Below are 15792 nucleotides of genomic sequence, written 5' to 3' on the forward strand. Positions count from 1 at the left end.
TGTTATTATTTTATTTAGCGCATAGCGTTGCCTCTTCTGCCCCTCGTTGCGTGCGTGCTGGTGTGTGTGTGTGCTTTGATCGCGCTGCATGCTGCATCGTGCCGTCTCACTTGCATCATAGAAAGCGCAAGGGGGGAGGAGGGGGGAGTGTTAAAAAAGCGGGTTGGAGCGTTGAAAAAATCTAAATCGAATAGAAAAGCGCATACGAGCGCGTTTTTCTCGCCCACCGGTGCTCGCGTTTGTGTGCGAACACTAGCCTCTGTCTCGCTCGCTCTGTTGCTCTTCTGCGCTCCTGGGCGAGGAGATGTCCTGCTAGAACGATGATGACGACCACTGCTCCGGACGACTCGGACGACGACGATGATGACGACGACGACGACGACGACGACTAGGACGATGTGTACGAGCCCCGGTACGAGTTAACATATAGAGGGTAGTAAGTGTTGGATACTTTTTGGCTTTTAACCATGTACATCGTCACTTGACAGTGTGCCCTGCACCTCCCTGCTCCCTCCCTCCAGAGCTTCCTACCATGTGACGGTAAGTGATGGAACGAGTGTCGGCGATCATCGTCTGTGGCGGACGAACGAACGGACGGACGGACGTAAAAGGACATTCCCGGGACGAGGGGAGCGCGCTGTATGGTGCACAGGTGCATGGAGCTGTATGTTGCATATGCTCTCTCCACCTCCGCACGCGAGTATGATGCATGGCGGCAGTGGGTTTGTGTGTGTGTGTGTGTTTTTTTACTCCATGTTTCTTGTTTTGCTAAATAAGAACCGTTCCCATTTTTTTTGTCTTCTATGTTGCTATTCCTTTACCTTGTTTTTCTTTTCCTACGGCTTGCTGTATGTGAGCGCTGATAAGAAAAGTGAAATGTAGTTGGTTAGAAGTCACGCTACATAGCGCCGAGGGGGCACGAGCAGGACAAAGCATCAGCGCGCCACTTCAGCGCGCAACAGAACGAACGAACGAACGAATGGCAACAGAAACAGTTAGCATAAGCACTGTCTGTGTGACCACTGGCCAGTGCGGCAAACACACTGCCCCCCCAACGATATAAATGCAACGGCCAGGGAGGGATGGCGACCAAAAAAAAAAAGAAAGCTGGATCATCTAAATTAAAAACGCAAAACAACTCAAAAGGAGCAAGACGTACATAAAGGCGGGGGAAAAGCAACACACATGGCCGCACCGAACATAGGGGAACAGGCGAACACGGTCGCCACGGCAAACCCCGGTTGATCATCATCTGATATAATATTTATGCTATTTATTTATTCATTCTTTATGCTCGTTTTTGGGGGACCGCCGACTGCTGCCGCTGCTGTTTCGCTGATCGGACTCGCGAAAATCGAGTTTTTCTTCGAGGAAAACCCACCACACAGCGGCCTGGCCTGGGGAGAGAGGGGCAGCAAGGGGAACAATTGTCAGGCATCGGACAGGCAGTTGTTATTACATACAAACCCACACACACACGTGTAGGGGCTCCAAATTCGGGACTGGCCAAGCCACGGCACCACCGTTGTTCGGGTTTTTAATGCGCTCGGGAATTTTGTTATCCTTTTATAGGATTTTTGAGCTTTTGTTTGGCGTTGTTTTGTTTTACCGTTGAGTTTTCGTTATTTAAGAAGTCTATTTCATCGTTTCGATCGTTCGTGCTTCTCCTTTTTTTGTTGTTGGTTGGACTGTTTTGCGTGTGCCATTTTGGAGCCTTTTGTTCGGCCCTGTCTCTGATATGATTCGTACCGTATTCCTTCTTTGTGGCCCAACCCGCCCTCGGCTGCACAAAAAATAGCAACGAGGCTGTTGACAATCATAGAACACACACACACACGCCTGTTATTGGTCAGAGCGTGGGTGTGCGGGGGCGGTCTTCTGTTAGTGATTAGTAAGAAATTTGATTTTAACGTTTCTATGCTTTTTTGTTTTTTTTTTCTGTAGTCCCCGCCCAGCCCTGACTGACAACGCTGCTTTTACTTCAAAGCTGCTGCTGCCGGCTGCTGCTACTTCCGCTTGGTGAGTTGATTTGCAATTTTCGATTCGTTATTTCGGTTTGGGATTAGTTTCTGTCCCCGATGCTCGAGCGTGCAAATAATCAAACCGAATGAGAGAAACATGGGTTGATGCTTTGATGTGCAATAGGCGCAGGCAGTTTTAATAGAGTTTGGAACTCGTGTTTTAGCACGGTCGAGCAATTGAGGTTAGACTTTTCCAAAAAAAAAACGGGAACTAGCTGCTTGTTTTTTCATGGAAATTTCATGCGAAAACTTGGGCATTATTAATCCCTAAATGATTTGTTCAGTTCAAATACTTCTCAACGGCTTTTTGGATACCAAATTTCCACTAACCCAGCGACTTTTTTCAAACTAAACGCCTGAATGTATGCAATCCACATGCCATCGATCAGGAAACCGAACTGTTTGGCTTGATTCCGATTTAAATCCCGTGCAGCTGTGATTGTTATTTATCGTATTAATTTCCTCGTCGCTGCAATCCTTCACCTTTGGTTATGATTTTTTTAACCCGAAACATTCACTCCCCATTCCAGGAGTTGCTTTTGATCCACCTCACCCTATTAATGGCTGTTAAAAACCTGCTACAAACCGCCACCGAGCCGAACCGAACCGTAACCACTTGTTGCTTGCTTGCTGCCTGCTTTTGCCGTGTATTATATGTGAATAAATATATAATAAAACATGCACCCAGTGGAACGGGCAGCGGCAGCAGTACCAGCGTGCAAAGAAAACAACCAAATTTGAGCCGTGTTTCTGCCCGACCCTTACCAACCTCTTCTCCATCGTTTAGCTGAGCTTTTATTTTGACCCGAGGCGGCTGCTCCACACAAAAAACCAAAGCAAAGCGAAAGATTAACCATTTCCCTTGATGGAGTCAACCGCCACGCTTTCACCCCCCCCCCCCCCCACGCGTGCCAAAAACTCACGTGGCGCAGCACACACCGGTGGAAACTTGCCCTGCCAGCCAGCACGAAGAAATGCGGATGAAGGTTAAATAATGGTTTCCGTCCCTTTTGACGCTTGCTTTATTTGGTTTTGCGCACGTGTTTGTGTGTGTGTGTGTGTGTGTGTGTATGGTTTTTGATTCTTTTCAGCTCAGAACCTTCTTTGACTGGCGAGGGCCGTCTCTCACGCTCGGTGGTATAATAGCAATCCTTTTTTGACGGCTCGATCTCCAAATAATACTACACCGTGACTTGTGGAGAGGGGTTGGGAAAACCCGTCGGTCGGACAAACTTTCCCCTGTGTACGGTGCGCACCGATGGGAAAGGGACGTAAATCTCGTGCTCCAGCAACAATCACACATCAAACAGCGGTGGGAAGGGAAGCGGGGAAAATAACTTCCCATCGTCCTTGGGCAGCGTTTTTTTTTCTCATCTCCCCCACAAAACACGGGACGTGAAATGAAGACTCCACATTTTAAGAACCACCACTTGTCACACACTTCAAGTGGCTTTTTGGCACTCTCTGGCACGGTTTCCGGTTGCTGGCGGGAGGATCATCGTCATCCGCACAGCAGCGGACGGTCGGACCGAAACCCATCCGACGACCGTTTAATCGCTCGACCGAGAAGGAACGCCTGCCATGTGTGGACATGTGCTGTATCGCTTCAGGGGTCGATGGAAAAAAACGGGAACGGTCCTCGGAATGCTGTACAAAAGGTAGGAAATTTAAAATATTTCCCACTCCCCCCCCTCCGGGACGGATGCCGTCCCTTCTGCCGATTGGACACGAATGTGAAGTCTTTTAAATAGAAAACCACAATATTCAATTGTGGTACTGTGGGGACGGCTTTCGAGACCGTCCTTTTTGACTCGACCCCGGATGACCGGTCCCGGAAGCATTGAGACCGTGATCTTTGATCTCTTTCCTTGCTGCCCGTTTTTCCACCCCGATGGATCCCAGCCAGCTTCACCGGGCTGTAACTACTGCCGTACGTCACCAAAAACAAAAAGGGGAACCAGATTATTAGTAAAACTCGTCATTTCATCATTCCCACCATCCCCAACCAACACTCTCCCCCCCCCCCCCCCCCCTCTCTCCAAACCTAAATGAGGTGGAAAATTGCCACCCCATTCCACTTCACGCTGCACGCTTCGTCGCTTCCGTGATAAAGATTGTTTTAAAATTTATTCTCGCACCGGTCCCACTTCCGGCGTGTTTTAAATACCGATCATGGAATTTAAAACCAAAACCGAAGCACACAAAAAAAATAAAGCCATTGATAGAGAGAGAGAGTAAAAATTAAACACTGTTTTCCCGCCGGTGACATTCCCAGCCTCCCATGTCGCTCCCTTCCCCGCGCCGCCAACACAAAACCGAACCGAAGCGGAACGATTGAACGGATTGAACGGAGTTCCGTTTCCGTTTAGATTATTTTATGCACTTCCCTTACGGTTTTTACTCATCCTACCAGCAGCCCCTTTCCCCCCGCCCAACATCAATCGCCTTGTTGTTGTTGTTGTTTGCTGTTGAGCCGTTTGGCTGTCCCATTTAAAAATTTCACTCATTTCCCCGGCTCGACTATAATGTCAATGTTTTACTATTTACCTCCCACCGGTACCGCCCAATCACCGCCCGGTGGCGGTGGTGTTGTGGTTGACTGGTCGAGACTTTTCGATTCCGGTCAACCTGGATGCGATGGAGGGGAGGGGTGGGGGATGGAGTAAGGGACATTAAATATTTAATTAATATAATTAATATCGTTCACTTTATCTTTGCTTTATCTCTTTCGCACATGCCACACCTTCGCACCCCCTTTTTCTCCCACCGAGGACTGAAAACGGCGATAAATGTTATCGTAATTAATAGTAACAATATTGTCATCGAGCAAACACATCCGTACACACACAAACACACACACAGAAACCGCTCGAGCAGTCAGCACCATGTCGGAGTAGGCCGTGGAAAATCCAGGCACACAATTATGCCATGCGGTTTTCCCGCTGTGGCGTATGTTTTTCGGTTGGGAGTGCATCTGCCACAGTAATGCGCACCACGCAAATGAGCGGTAGCGTAGCATGCCGACGGCATGAAGTGCATACATTTAGGAGGCTAAGGGTGTATGTCGACTGATACACGATATACTGCATATAGTTCACTTGCAAAACTAAGATTAATCACATTGTGCTATGGAGATCATGTTTATATGTCATTCGGATTCCATATTGTGTGCACATTCATCCTGCCACTTAGAGCTCAAAAGGAGCGTAATCTATTAGAACAAAATATTAGAAGAAATGCTTTCTTATCTACACTTGTCATGGCACTTCAGTAAGTTTTCATTTTGGTAACAGATTTTATAACATCTAGGGGTGAAGTATGCAGTTGGAACTTCACGAGGCAATATAGAAGGGGGATTGACTGTTGTAATTGCCGTAGGGTATGCAATCCATAAGAATACGCTCACATTTGCTTCAGTCGACAAAGCGCCTGAAGGTATGCAAAAACACATTCAAGAGGCTCTAATAAACGCCTGAAAGTATGCAAATCTACTTTTGTATAGAAAACTACTATGCTAGAGGAAGGAAGAAGCGCAAATGACTATGTGCAGCCTTATCTTTAAAAATACATATCAACTGTTATTTAAATTCATATAAATTGTATTGTCTTCCACTTTATATCACAATTTCATTCTATTTAAACGATGTCATGTAAACGAAACAAATGTCATCCCTGGCCGGAATTCCGACAAAATGTATCTTATGTTGTACACTTAAACCTATCTCACTTACGACCTACAAAACTATTCCCCTATCAAATACACTTAAAGCTTGTCTTACTGGTATAGTTAAAGCATCTCGTCAATAGGTTGTCTTAAAGCTCTCTGTCTCTCTTGGGGTTTGAAATTCGAACGACGGGGAAACCGTGTCGAAAATTGGTTACGCCGTCGGCGCCAGCACACACACACCCACACACCTTTTACCAAGGTCGCCACATTTCGCCGTTCGGATTATCCTTCCCATCGCCGTCGGAGTCCTTTCGCTGCCGGCCTTGACTGCTTCCTTCGTCTTTCTTCGCTCGCTTCACTTCTGGTTGCTCCTCCCTTTCCACATCTTCCTCCCTCTCCATGCTGACGTCTTCCTCGGCGAGCAGAGCGGACCGGGAACGGCGGCCCGTTGGCACGAACGGTGAGCTGGCAAAGTGGTGACCCAACTTCCCCAGCCGACTCCGACTCGGCTGCTCCTCGGGCGAGGGTGGAGTGGGAAAGATGGCCAACAGTCGCTCCATGTTGTGTTCGGCCTGTGTGCCGGCCGTTTTTCCCAGCGGAGTTCTAAGGGTCGTCCCGGGGCCGTCATCGTCCGTCCCGTCGCCCGCCGCCGGTGGGCTGGCCGGTGGGCTGGGCACAGTGAGAGCGCTTGGCGGCCGGTCCGACAAATCTTTTTCCACCGGCTGCCGATGGACACCGTCCGGCGGGTCGCGCTGGGTTGCCCCAAGGAAGGGCGGCTGGGGCAGTGGTGCGCCACGCAGCGCTCCGAAGAAGGGAAACGGCTGGAACGGCATCGTGGAGGCGGGAGGATCGCCCATGGGAAACGGAATGCCTCCCGGGAACATGAGCGACAGGTTGTTGGCAAAGGTACGATTCAGCAGTCCATTGTGGGTGCTGGGGGTTGTGGCAGTGGTGTTGCTGCTATTGTTGTTGATGTCGTCGGGCGAATGCAGTGGAACGCCGGCAAACGACCCGAACGGCACACCGGCCAGCCCTCCCATCGCCGGGAACGGTTTGCCGGGTTGAAAGGTGAGACAGCTCTCAAGGTGCTTGCGAACGCGCGCCTTCAGCCCTTCGTCGACCGAGCCGAGCGAATCGAAGTACTTGCCAATCTCGTCGATGCACTCGCGGTAACCGTTGGCGAACTTTTCCGGCACGGTCGGGTCAACGGCCATCGCCAGGTTTAGACGGCGCCGCTCGACGTCCTGCAGATGCTTCACGGTCAGGTCGAGAATGTCCGCCTTCTCCAGCTTCGAGTGACGAACGGGCTGTGTGTATGTATGTGTGTTGGAAGGGAAAAGCAGTTGGTTAGTGCATGGAGCGATGGAGAGATTGGAGCAGCTGGTGGGAGCAGTACGATCGAATACTTACGTCCTTCTTCATCGCGTCCAGCAGCAAGCTCTTGAGATCGTTCAGATAGTTGTTGATGCGAGCACGTCGTTTCTTCTCCATGATTGGTTTGTTTGTCTGCAAAACAGGAAAGAAGAATTTGAATTGAAATGTTTCGTATTTTGTATAGAGAATGACGTATGAATAGATCTATAATAGAAGATAATAGATCTATAATGGAACAAGAGAACTATTGAAACATTTTTTTGGCTTTGGGTGGATTACTACAGTGATAGCAATGTTTAAGGCATTTGGGTCTAGCTTGCTGATTGTATATGTGTAGTTTCACATGCCAGATTAATTCCTTTTTCAATAGATAACGATTCCTTTGGTGACATCCTGGACATATTGATTAATGCATAACAAGCTTATCTAAAACTTTGGCAAAATTTTCTAATTTTTAAAATTCAATTTGGCTTTCAAATGCTTAGCAATGTCTCCATTTTAACACATTTTAAACATAACACAGTATAAAACTGCAGACAGTTGGGCAATCAAAGAGTAGGCAATTAAATCACTGCCTAATCCTTAAATCCATTTGAGTTTACTATACATTTGCTACATTCAACACAACGATGGAGTGCAAAATGCAAATATCTCACATTATTACACAAATAGAACTAAACGAAATAGGATCTCATATTATTCTCATTGAACTAGACATTTATATCACATTTTATACACAATACACATTATATCACATTATACACAACCATTTTTAGTTGTTTGTCATTGTTCACAAATAGTTCGTTGCTGTTTGATTTAGTTTTTCGCTTTCGCTATCTATATTTGTTCAATTCACTTTTGTAACCATTTCACTCAACTCAACATTTGGAGTTCTTTATATCTTTTTTATATATAGTTAACCTTCTTATATGTGACACAAATTTATCAAATCACTTCCACTATTTAAAAACGGCTTTTTTTTTTGGTCATTACCTTCCGAATTTCCGCCTTTATCCTGCGCAAATAGCTCTCCGATGCGTAATCATCGTGCCGCTCGTGCGGATTCAGCTTGCTTGGATTCGCCATTTCTCGTCTGGTTTATTCACTTAGGTTCTTCACTTTTCCCTTTTTTGTTTATCTTTTTATCTCCACTGCACACTCCACTTTGGTTTTGCTCTTAATCATTTATTTGGTTTTATTCACTTTTTGTTATTTTGTTACATTCTGTTCACGCTTTCACTTCACTTTCTAGCTATTTTGCTACACACAAATTGCAACAACTTTGTGTCACACTTTCAGCTAGACTCCGCCGCGACCCCGACACACTCCGACACCGGCGGCATTCGAGATGAGAATGCCGGAACACAGATCCCGGAACAGTCGTCAGATCGGCCGAACAACACAACACAACACACAACACACCACACCGCGTTCCCTCGCCCCGGGCGCACATGGTCGCACACCACACACATTATAAACATTATCATGATTAACAATTTAACCAAAATTCCCCCACCTTCCCATGTGTGTGCGTTGTCTGTCGCTCTTGTTCTAACGCGCGGCCAACCCAACCATTCGTACCTCGTCCCTCTGCACGTCGCAGTCTTCCACACACAGCACCAGACGTGGGTTCGGTTCGTTGGTCTTTTCCCACGCCGTGCGACGGGACCACCTTTTTTTGTTGCTGCTGTTGTTTGCCTCCTTCTCGCCCATTCCCTACACGATCCAAGTAGCAGCTGACCCATAAACCTTCACGCACGCACACAGGGAGAAACGTAGTGCGAAGGGCGAAGCGCGCTCCTCTCGGTCGTCGTCGTCGTCGTCATCGTCAAACGTCGACAGGATGTAAACAATCTAGCAGGCGAAAGAACGGGAGCGCACAGACACACACACACACACACACACGCGCATATGTATCGCCACGGCACGGTGGGAAAAAAAAACAGGAGGGAGGGAACCTTATGCGTGCACTTATGCGCTGCTCTGTGGGAACTTCGGATGCCGAAACTGGGGAAAAGAAGAACGATTCTTCTTCTGCCCGTTCTGCTTTTTCCCCCTGCAAGCAGCAGCAGCACCAGACCAGACCAGAGGGGTCTTGAATTCCCACACTTTGCGGCACTCGTCCGGAACGGTGCGCACCAAACACACGCAAAAGGGGGAAAGTAAAGACGAATGCCGTCGCACCTTGAAGGTCGAAGATTCGGGCAGTTTCTCACATTTCCACGCTTAGCGCCAGCGTAGAAGTGAGCCTCTTTTCCTTTGCGCGCACACGGGAGGCTTCCATCCGGTGGCGGTGAGGTATGTGCTTTTTTATTTTTTCGGATTTTCGGTAAATCATAATTGAGATCTTGTTACGGCGCGCTCCTCGGACACGCTTATGCTTCCGTACGATCGGGTCGGGGTGCAGAACAGAAGAGAGTCCCGGTTGAGGGCAGTTCGATCGTTCCGGTTGAAGTCTGCAAATGTGTCGCAAGGGAGTCACCGTAAATGCAGCTACTGCATGAGAAAGGGAGGAAGCATTCAAAGAGAAAGTCATTGAACCTTGCCACGAATGGGGTAAGTAACATGCTTACATTTAAATGTAGAAAAATATGGAAAATTTGCGCAAAAGTTAATAAATGCAAAATTATTCTGGTAATCAACAAAAAAGAACTCTTCAAAAATTCGAATCTATTGTAGAGCATCTCCCATAACCCATCCCAACCCATCACTCGTTCGACTGCTCAGGTTACCCCGGTACGTGTATTGCTCACCGTAAGCAGGCTTGAGAAAGTCCACACTCAACGTTCTCACACGATGATGATGATGATGATGATGACGCCGCCCTACCATACCGTCGTGCCCTCTTCTCGACCCTTTCCCTTTGGTGGGATCCTTTTTTTCCGCAAGGATTCCTCAACACACACGCGCCTTCCCTCGTTGCTCCGTTTCGTACGACGAAGAAGGAAACCCTAAAAAGGAACACACACACACACACACACACCCCGTAACGCGAGTAGGCCGAAGAAGTGTGAGAAAAAAGTTAATCCTCCCCGCTGCCCGGAAGCCCTTGCCGTGCTCGGGACGTCCGTTTTTTTTCATTTCTTTTGCTTCACTTATCGCCCTCTCTCTCTCTCTCTCTCTCTCTCTCTCTCTCTCTCTCTCTCTCTCTCTCTCGCTCGCTCGCTCGCTGAAGGGAATGGTTCAATCCGGCGAGGAGATGGCAATTTAGCACCGAAGCACCAGTCCGGTGGAAGATGTTTTGTGCCTTCCTGTTTGCTTCTCTTTTGATGTGGTAACAGTTCCTACGGACGCCACACAAATATTGCGCACAAGTGGCGGATGGAGAGGAAATGGAATCGATGTGGCCGGTGGTGGTGTTGTTGGTCAGTTGGTTGCGAGACCGACCGAGGAGTGGTAATATAATTAAATTGATGTCATTGATTCGTTTTTGGTAAGCTTTTTTTTAGCGGTAATGTTTGGAGCATTTAGGAAAGAAGAGAATAAATAGATTAAATGGCGATTCATTAGTTAAAACAAGCAGTCAAATACAAACGTAAATTAATTACACAAGTGGGGAATGGGAAATAGGAGCATTTTTCATTATATAAAATAGATTCCTGGTTTTTCCAATTGATTTCATACAAGCTGTAAAGAGATCAGTCAGGCGAACCCTGTCTTTTCGGTTGATTGGGAGAGATCAGGATCAGCGGAGTGTGTATATCCTTTCTCTCTCTCTCTCTCTTACTAGGCGCTTATCACACGCTCTTGCTGCACATGCTGCTCAAACAACACACACAAAAACTCTTCCGCTTTTTGGTTAAAACATGATAGAATGTATATATTTGTAGTAAACTTTGTAGTTCATTTCCCAGCTAGCCGTTTGCTGCTCCTTCAAACCCCCCTCCTTTTCCCAGCATGGGCAGGCGGCAGCAAACAGCCCCCAGCCAGCAGCACCTGCTGTGTGGGACACACAGAGAGTTTAGTGTTAATTGTAAGAAGCTTAACAGTTAATGTTGTTGGAATAGAAGAGTTATAAATTCGCAAAAAGGAAACTGTCCGGCTTGCTCGCGCGCGCTCTCTCTCTCTCTCTCCCTGCGATCGGACAGGACGGGCCATTAACAGCAGCAACTCGAGGTGCCTAAAGAGGGAAACTTTGGGGGCAGTTCAGTAATCTCTCATAGTGCTTCGTATGCTTCGTCTACTGCTTCGCCGTACGCCGCATTCGATTGCATCTCCTTCAGGAACTCGTCCACGTGGCTCTTGCGTTTGCTGCTCCGGTGATGCTTCCCGTCGCTGCCGCTGCGCCCACCACTCCCTTCGTCCTTCTCTTTGCTCGATTTTTTCTTCTTGTGCTTTTTCTCCTTATCCTTCGACTGAAAATGGAGCAAGAAAAGTGACATTGTCTTCCAATATTTCTCATTTTTAATGTGTAAGGGACCTTTCTCTCTTACCTTTTTCTCCGACGAACTCTTTGATCGATTGACGGACGAGGTGGACACGACATCCTCCCCACCTTCCGGCGATCGACGCTCCTTTGTATCGATCATCGACCAGCCTTCATAGTTTAGGTTCAGCTTTTCCTTCACGCCGGGCGTAATGCGGCCCACCTCCAGCTCCACACTGGACAGGGAGAGCTTCCGCGCTTCCTCATTACCATCCTCCTCCAGCTCGGTGTATTGAGCGGCGGGCGAACGGAGCACCGGTGGTGAGGAGCGTTCTGGTTCGCTTCGGAGAGGATTCGTCACCTTGCTGCCTGGCCTTGGCGCTTCTGCCGGTTCATCGGGCGGATCAACTCCACCCGGATCTTCCTCATCGAACCTCGACACGAGCGGATTGTGACGATCGTCCTCGTCTTCATCGCTTTCGATCGCTGGCGGCGGTGACGTGACGTGGCGTCCCGCCGTATCCACCGTGTCCTCCAGGAACGACTTGTCCAGCACACCACCGTCCGGACAAAACTCATCCACATTGTCGATCTTGCCAAAGCCCGCATCGGACGACAGTGTGGCCATGGTGGCGCTGCGGGCCGGCGCCTGTTCCTGCTGCCGCTGGGGATTGAGCTTGGCCGTGTTGACGGTCGTCGTTGAAGCGACCGCCAGATGTGAGTTCCGATCGGGCACGATGATGGGATGTCCACCGCCAAGGATGATGCTTTTCGTCGGTCGAATCACGGATGGAACGGTCGGGCTGGTAGGTTGGCTGACGGTGCTTTCGCGTGCCTTCTTTTTGCTGATCAGATTATCCAGAAAGCGTCCATAGTCGGAGTCGTCGGACTTCTGGAGAAGAGAGAGAAGGTGTGTTTAATAAAAAAGGGGTACATTTGGAAGGAGTTTCCCACTCTCCCTCCCCTTACCTGATATTCATCGATCTCCAGCCGGCAGATGTCGAGATCCTGTGCGTTTTTCCGCAGCGACGCCTCGAGGGCACTCTTCTGCAGGTAGAGGAAAGGAATGCCGAAGAACTTGTGCAGCAGCCGCAGCCCGAACCCGTTGCGCATCGAGCTGTCCCCGTACACGATTTCCGCCTTCCGCTCCTGGCTGGCCGTCTCGACGAACCCGTGCACCTGTTCCGCCGTAATCACGCGATGGTGTCCCATGTCACAGTGATTGCCGAGCAGCAGCACCGGAATGTCGGTCGGCACCTTGGGCAGCTCCCGGCACACGTAATCGAACGTCCACGCCTTCGTAATGTCCATCACCATCACCACACAGTGGGTGCCCTTGTACACGTCGAGAAACTCGGCGTCCAGCACGGGAATGTCGGGTTCCGCACCTGCGCCGGCCGTCGTCAGCTTCAGGTTCGTGCTCTTCTGCTTCGATTTCCCACGGTCCACCACGTCCCACACCTCCACCTTGACCACGTCGTCCGTCGCCTTGAACGACCACTGGATGCTGGCGACCTGGATCTGCTCCGTCGGCGTGTACTGCTCAATGAAGGCTTTGCCCTGCAGCCGCTCCAGCAGACACGATTTGCCCACGTTCCGATCGCCCTTGATCACGACTTTCACTGCCATGGAGGGAAGGTGGGAAAGGAGGGGGGAAAGGAGGGTGAGAAAGGGCGAGAGAAAGCAAATGAAAGAATCAATCGATTGTTATGGGAACGCCTGTTACACGCTTATTACGTACTGTTGTACTGGACGCCACGGGAAAATCGCTTCTTAAGCGAATCCGACATCGTCTGGCCAACGGACTCCGGTATCGACACGGTCGGGCCATCGTTTTTGTTCGCTAGCTTCTTGAAGACGGAAAACATGACTCGACTTGCGGGCGACGAGATTACGCTCCACTCATCACAAGCACACACACACACTCCCTTATCGATGGAACTGTTGCATTCGGAATGACGCACTACGGGTTCCCTTGAACCCACCAAAACAGCTGGTAGGTTTTCCACCTTTGGGGGCTCTAACTTTTCCACCCACCCGAATCCTGATTTTTCCTTTTGTTTACATATCAACGACTTTGTTCGTTGATCCCTTTTTTTAACGAAACACGTCAGGTGGCAGCGAAAACGTCAAAAAGTGGACGCACTTTTGACGAAACACACGTCAAATGCGGAAAGCTTCGGTCGGCGAGAGCTTCCACCCTGTTGCCACGCTTTCCAAGTTTTGAATGGTCCGTTGAAAGCTCTACGCCACAAACCGCGTTTGAACACGCGTTGGCATCGTCTTGATGTCATTCTTTTTTCTGGGAAATGCCACTGTGTTGATACTGAACAGCGAATATTTACGAACCACGGGCGAATATGATACCGAGAAACCGTTGAGTTTAGAAAGAAGCGGAAAATAACGACCAACAACGCGAGACTTGCCATGAATAATCGGAAAAATCGAGCGGACCTTCGGATATTTATCATTTTTAACAAAATATAAAAGAAATATGCATTAGAATGCGAGGAGTTTTCGTTTATTGATTCACTTTAATGCCTTTATTACTCACATTAAACTGTTGCATAACACAACCGCGGCTTACACACCACGCGCTCAGCCGAACACATGGTCTTGAAAGCATCGCTTCCCTAGACAACTCCATGTGTCCATTTTTTTCTAACAATTCCATTTCTACTGCACCACACCATGCCAAAGCTGGGACGGAGAATCTGTTCTGTGAAAAATAGAAGCAAAAAGTGAGGTTAGTACGTGCTTATCCATTTTTGCTGTTGATTGTGTAGGAGAGCGCGCGCGTTCATTTTCACACGTTCTACATGAAAGCCGGCAAATATGACTCAGATTTTTGGACATTGGGTTTACATCACCGTTAAAGAAAGCTCATTGGATTGGCTCTTAGGTTTCTCATCATTGCAAATTTGACCGACTGATGCTTCAAGAGAACGGAAGAAAACACGCGCCACACCAAAATCCACACATCACCCCGCCCCGGACGGTTTTCTCTCGACCGACACACGGACACCACACACATTTTTGTGGTTATGGCGCGTACGCGCACGCACACTCACACACACATTCACATAGACGATAGTTACCTTCTTTTCCGTTTCACGGTACAGCACGCCCCGCAGCAGCAGAACATGGGAAAATAGAGAAGCCGCACGCAACACACACATACACATACAAGCGCAAGCCTCCTATGCCTGCTTCGACGAAATCTACAAGCACATGGCGGACGGGCACAGTTCATCACCCCGCCTTTTTTCCTTCGCTGGCCTAAGTAACCGGCAACATCTCACAGTATACTCCTGTGATTTGACCATTCAAAAGTAGCAAACTCACAGGGATATACTGCGAAACATCACACGATAAGCTTACAGTTCCCCGTTCGACCACGCACACAGAATAATTAAGCCCTCCATTCTATGAAAAAAAGCAATGGTGTTCACCACACACCACCATAACCCAAGCCGTCTGCATTTGGCGCTTCAACATTGCTACCTGCTGAGCACACGTTCAGGGAACGGACCATGCACGCGCAGTGAAACAAAAACCTAACAAAAAGCTATGAAATTGGACTAAGGCAAAATAGTTCGTTTCACACAAATCACTCGCCATTCAGGGGCCCAAACAAAACCGAATTCAAGAAGAAAATCACTCCCCTACGCTCGACACACCAGCGCATCCGCCACCATGGTACAAGTGAGCGAAGCGGAAACCACGCCAAGCCTACTTGAGTGCCGAAAATGCCGACCATCGAGCAGACGCCCCCAAAAACATTCCAAATTCCCGATTCCGATCTACTTTCCTGCTCAAAAGAGTTAAAATGTTCCCAAATCTAGCCCACCACCGGTTTTAACCACTTTTTACAACCAGATTCACACTTTGCCCTGACTTAACCACAACTTTTCTACGCAGCTAACGCGACACACGTCTGCTTACACCGGAGACGAAAGCGGAAGTACAGCCGTTCGAGCAGTTGCACGACACCAATATGGTACGAATCGAGCAGCAGTCCCCAGTCGCGATTTTCCGTGACATTTCGGCATGGAAACCCGAATAATCCCACATCCATCGTTGACACACCGCGTCGAGCGGTTTTTATTGCTTTTCCGGTTTCTTGTTCAACCGACAATTGTTAAAAAGTAATCGAATAAACAACCAAAGCGTTCCAATAACTTGCTGAATTTTGAAAAGCAAATTTAGTCGCGTTTTTTTAACTTTACAGCAGTGCAAGCTAAAAGTACGAGAAAAAAAAAATCGAAGACAGAATCAACCACTGTGCGTTGCGGCCCATGTGGAGCGAATAGGATGGGATTATTTCACGCACACGAACAGTTGTTTTGCTTTGTTTACCCAAT

General features: G+C 48.5%; 2 protein-coding genes and 2 long non-coding RNA genes across 4 annotated transcripts; 1 reads left to right on the forward strand and 3 right to left on the reverse strand.

Moving 5' to 3' along the window:
* Positions 1-5597: 5597 nt before the first annotated feature.
* LOC121600315 (transcription factor HES-4-like) lies at positions 5598-8426 on the reverse strand. Its single transcript, XM_041928785.1, has 3 exons — positions 8056-8426; positions 7099-7194; positions 5598-6995 (listed from the first exon to the last, which is right to left on the reverse strand). The coding sequence occupies exons 1-3, from the start codon at positions 8146-8148 to the stop codon at positions 5940-5942; spliced, it is 1245 nt and encodes a 414-aa protein (XP_041784719.1). The 5' UTR covers positions 8149-8426; the 3' UTR covers positions 5598-5939.
* Positions 8427-8566: 140 nt separating this feature from the next.
* LOC121600316 lies at positions 8567-10557 on the forward strand. Its single transcript, XR_006005796.1, has 3 exons — positions 8567-9360; positions 9470-9618; positions 9742-10557. It is a non-coding gene; the product is annotated as an uncharacterized LOC121600316 (long non-coding RNA).
* A 295-nt stretch (positions 10558-10852) lies between these two features.
* Positions 10853-13521, reverse strand: LOC121599890 (rab-like protein 6). The gene is made up of 4 exons (XM_041928006.1): positions 13170-13521; positions 12398-13050; positions 11496-12320; positions 10853-11417 (listed from the first exon to the last, which is right to left on the reverse strand). The coding sequence occupies exons 1-4, from the start codon at positions 13294-13296 to the stop codon at positions 11220-11222; spliced, it is 1803 nt and encodes a 600-aa protein (XP_041783940.1). The 5' UTR covers positions 13297-13521; the 3' UTR covers positions 10853-11219.
* A 406-nt stretch (positions 13522-13927) lies between these two features.
* On the reverse strand, positions 13928-15505 carry LOC121599241. Its single transcript, XR_006005648.1, has 2 exons — positions 14527-15505; positions 13928-14147 (listed from the first exon to the last, which is right to left on the reverse strand). It is a non-coding gene; the product is annotated as an uncharacterized LOC121599241 (long non-coding RNA).
* Positions 15506-15792: the final 287 nt, after the last annotated feature.

This window comes from Anopheles merus, chromosome 3L (assembly GCF_017562075.2).
Source record: "Anopheles merus strain MAF chromosome 3L, AmerM5.1, whole genome shotgun sequence".
NCBI classification, from domain to species: Eukaryota; Metazoa; Arthropoda; class Insecta; order Diptera; family Culicidae; genus Anopheles; species Anopheles merus.

Bases quoted from the DNA above. Each gene is read 5' to 3' on its own strand.
- LOC121599890 (XM_041928006.1), bottom strand. From the start codon at position 13,296: ATGTTTTCCGTCTTCAAGAAGCTAGCGAACAAAAACGATGGCCCGACC. The intron at 13,051-13,169 runs GTACGTAATAAG...CCTCCATGGCAG, and splicing joins CCGTGGCGTCCAGTACAACA to TGAAAGTCGTGATCAAGGGC. The intron at 12,321-12,397 runs GTAAGGGGAGGG...TCTCTTCTCCAG, and splicing joins TGGAGATCGATGAATATCAG to AAGTCCGACGACTCCGACTA.
- LOC121600315 (XM_041928785.1), bottom strand. From the start codon at position 8,148: ATGGCGAATCCAAGCAAGCTGAATCCGCACGAGCGGCACGATGATTAC. The intron at 7,195-8,055 runs GTAATGACCAAA...CCTGTTTTGCAG, and splicing joins TAAAGGCGGAAATTCGGAAG to ACAAACAAACCAATCATGGA. The intron at 6,996-7,098 runs GTAAGTATTCGA...ACATACACACAG, and splicing joins TGGACGCGATGAAGAAGGAC to CCCGTTCGTCACTCGAAGCT.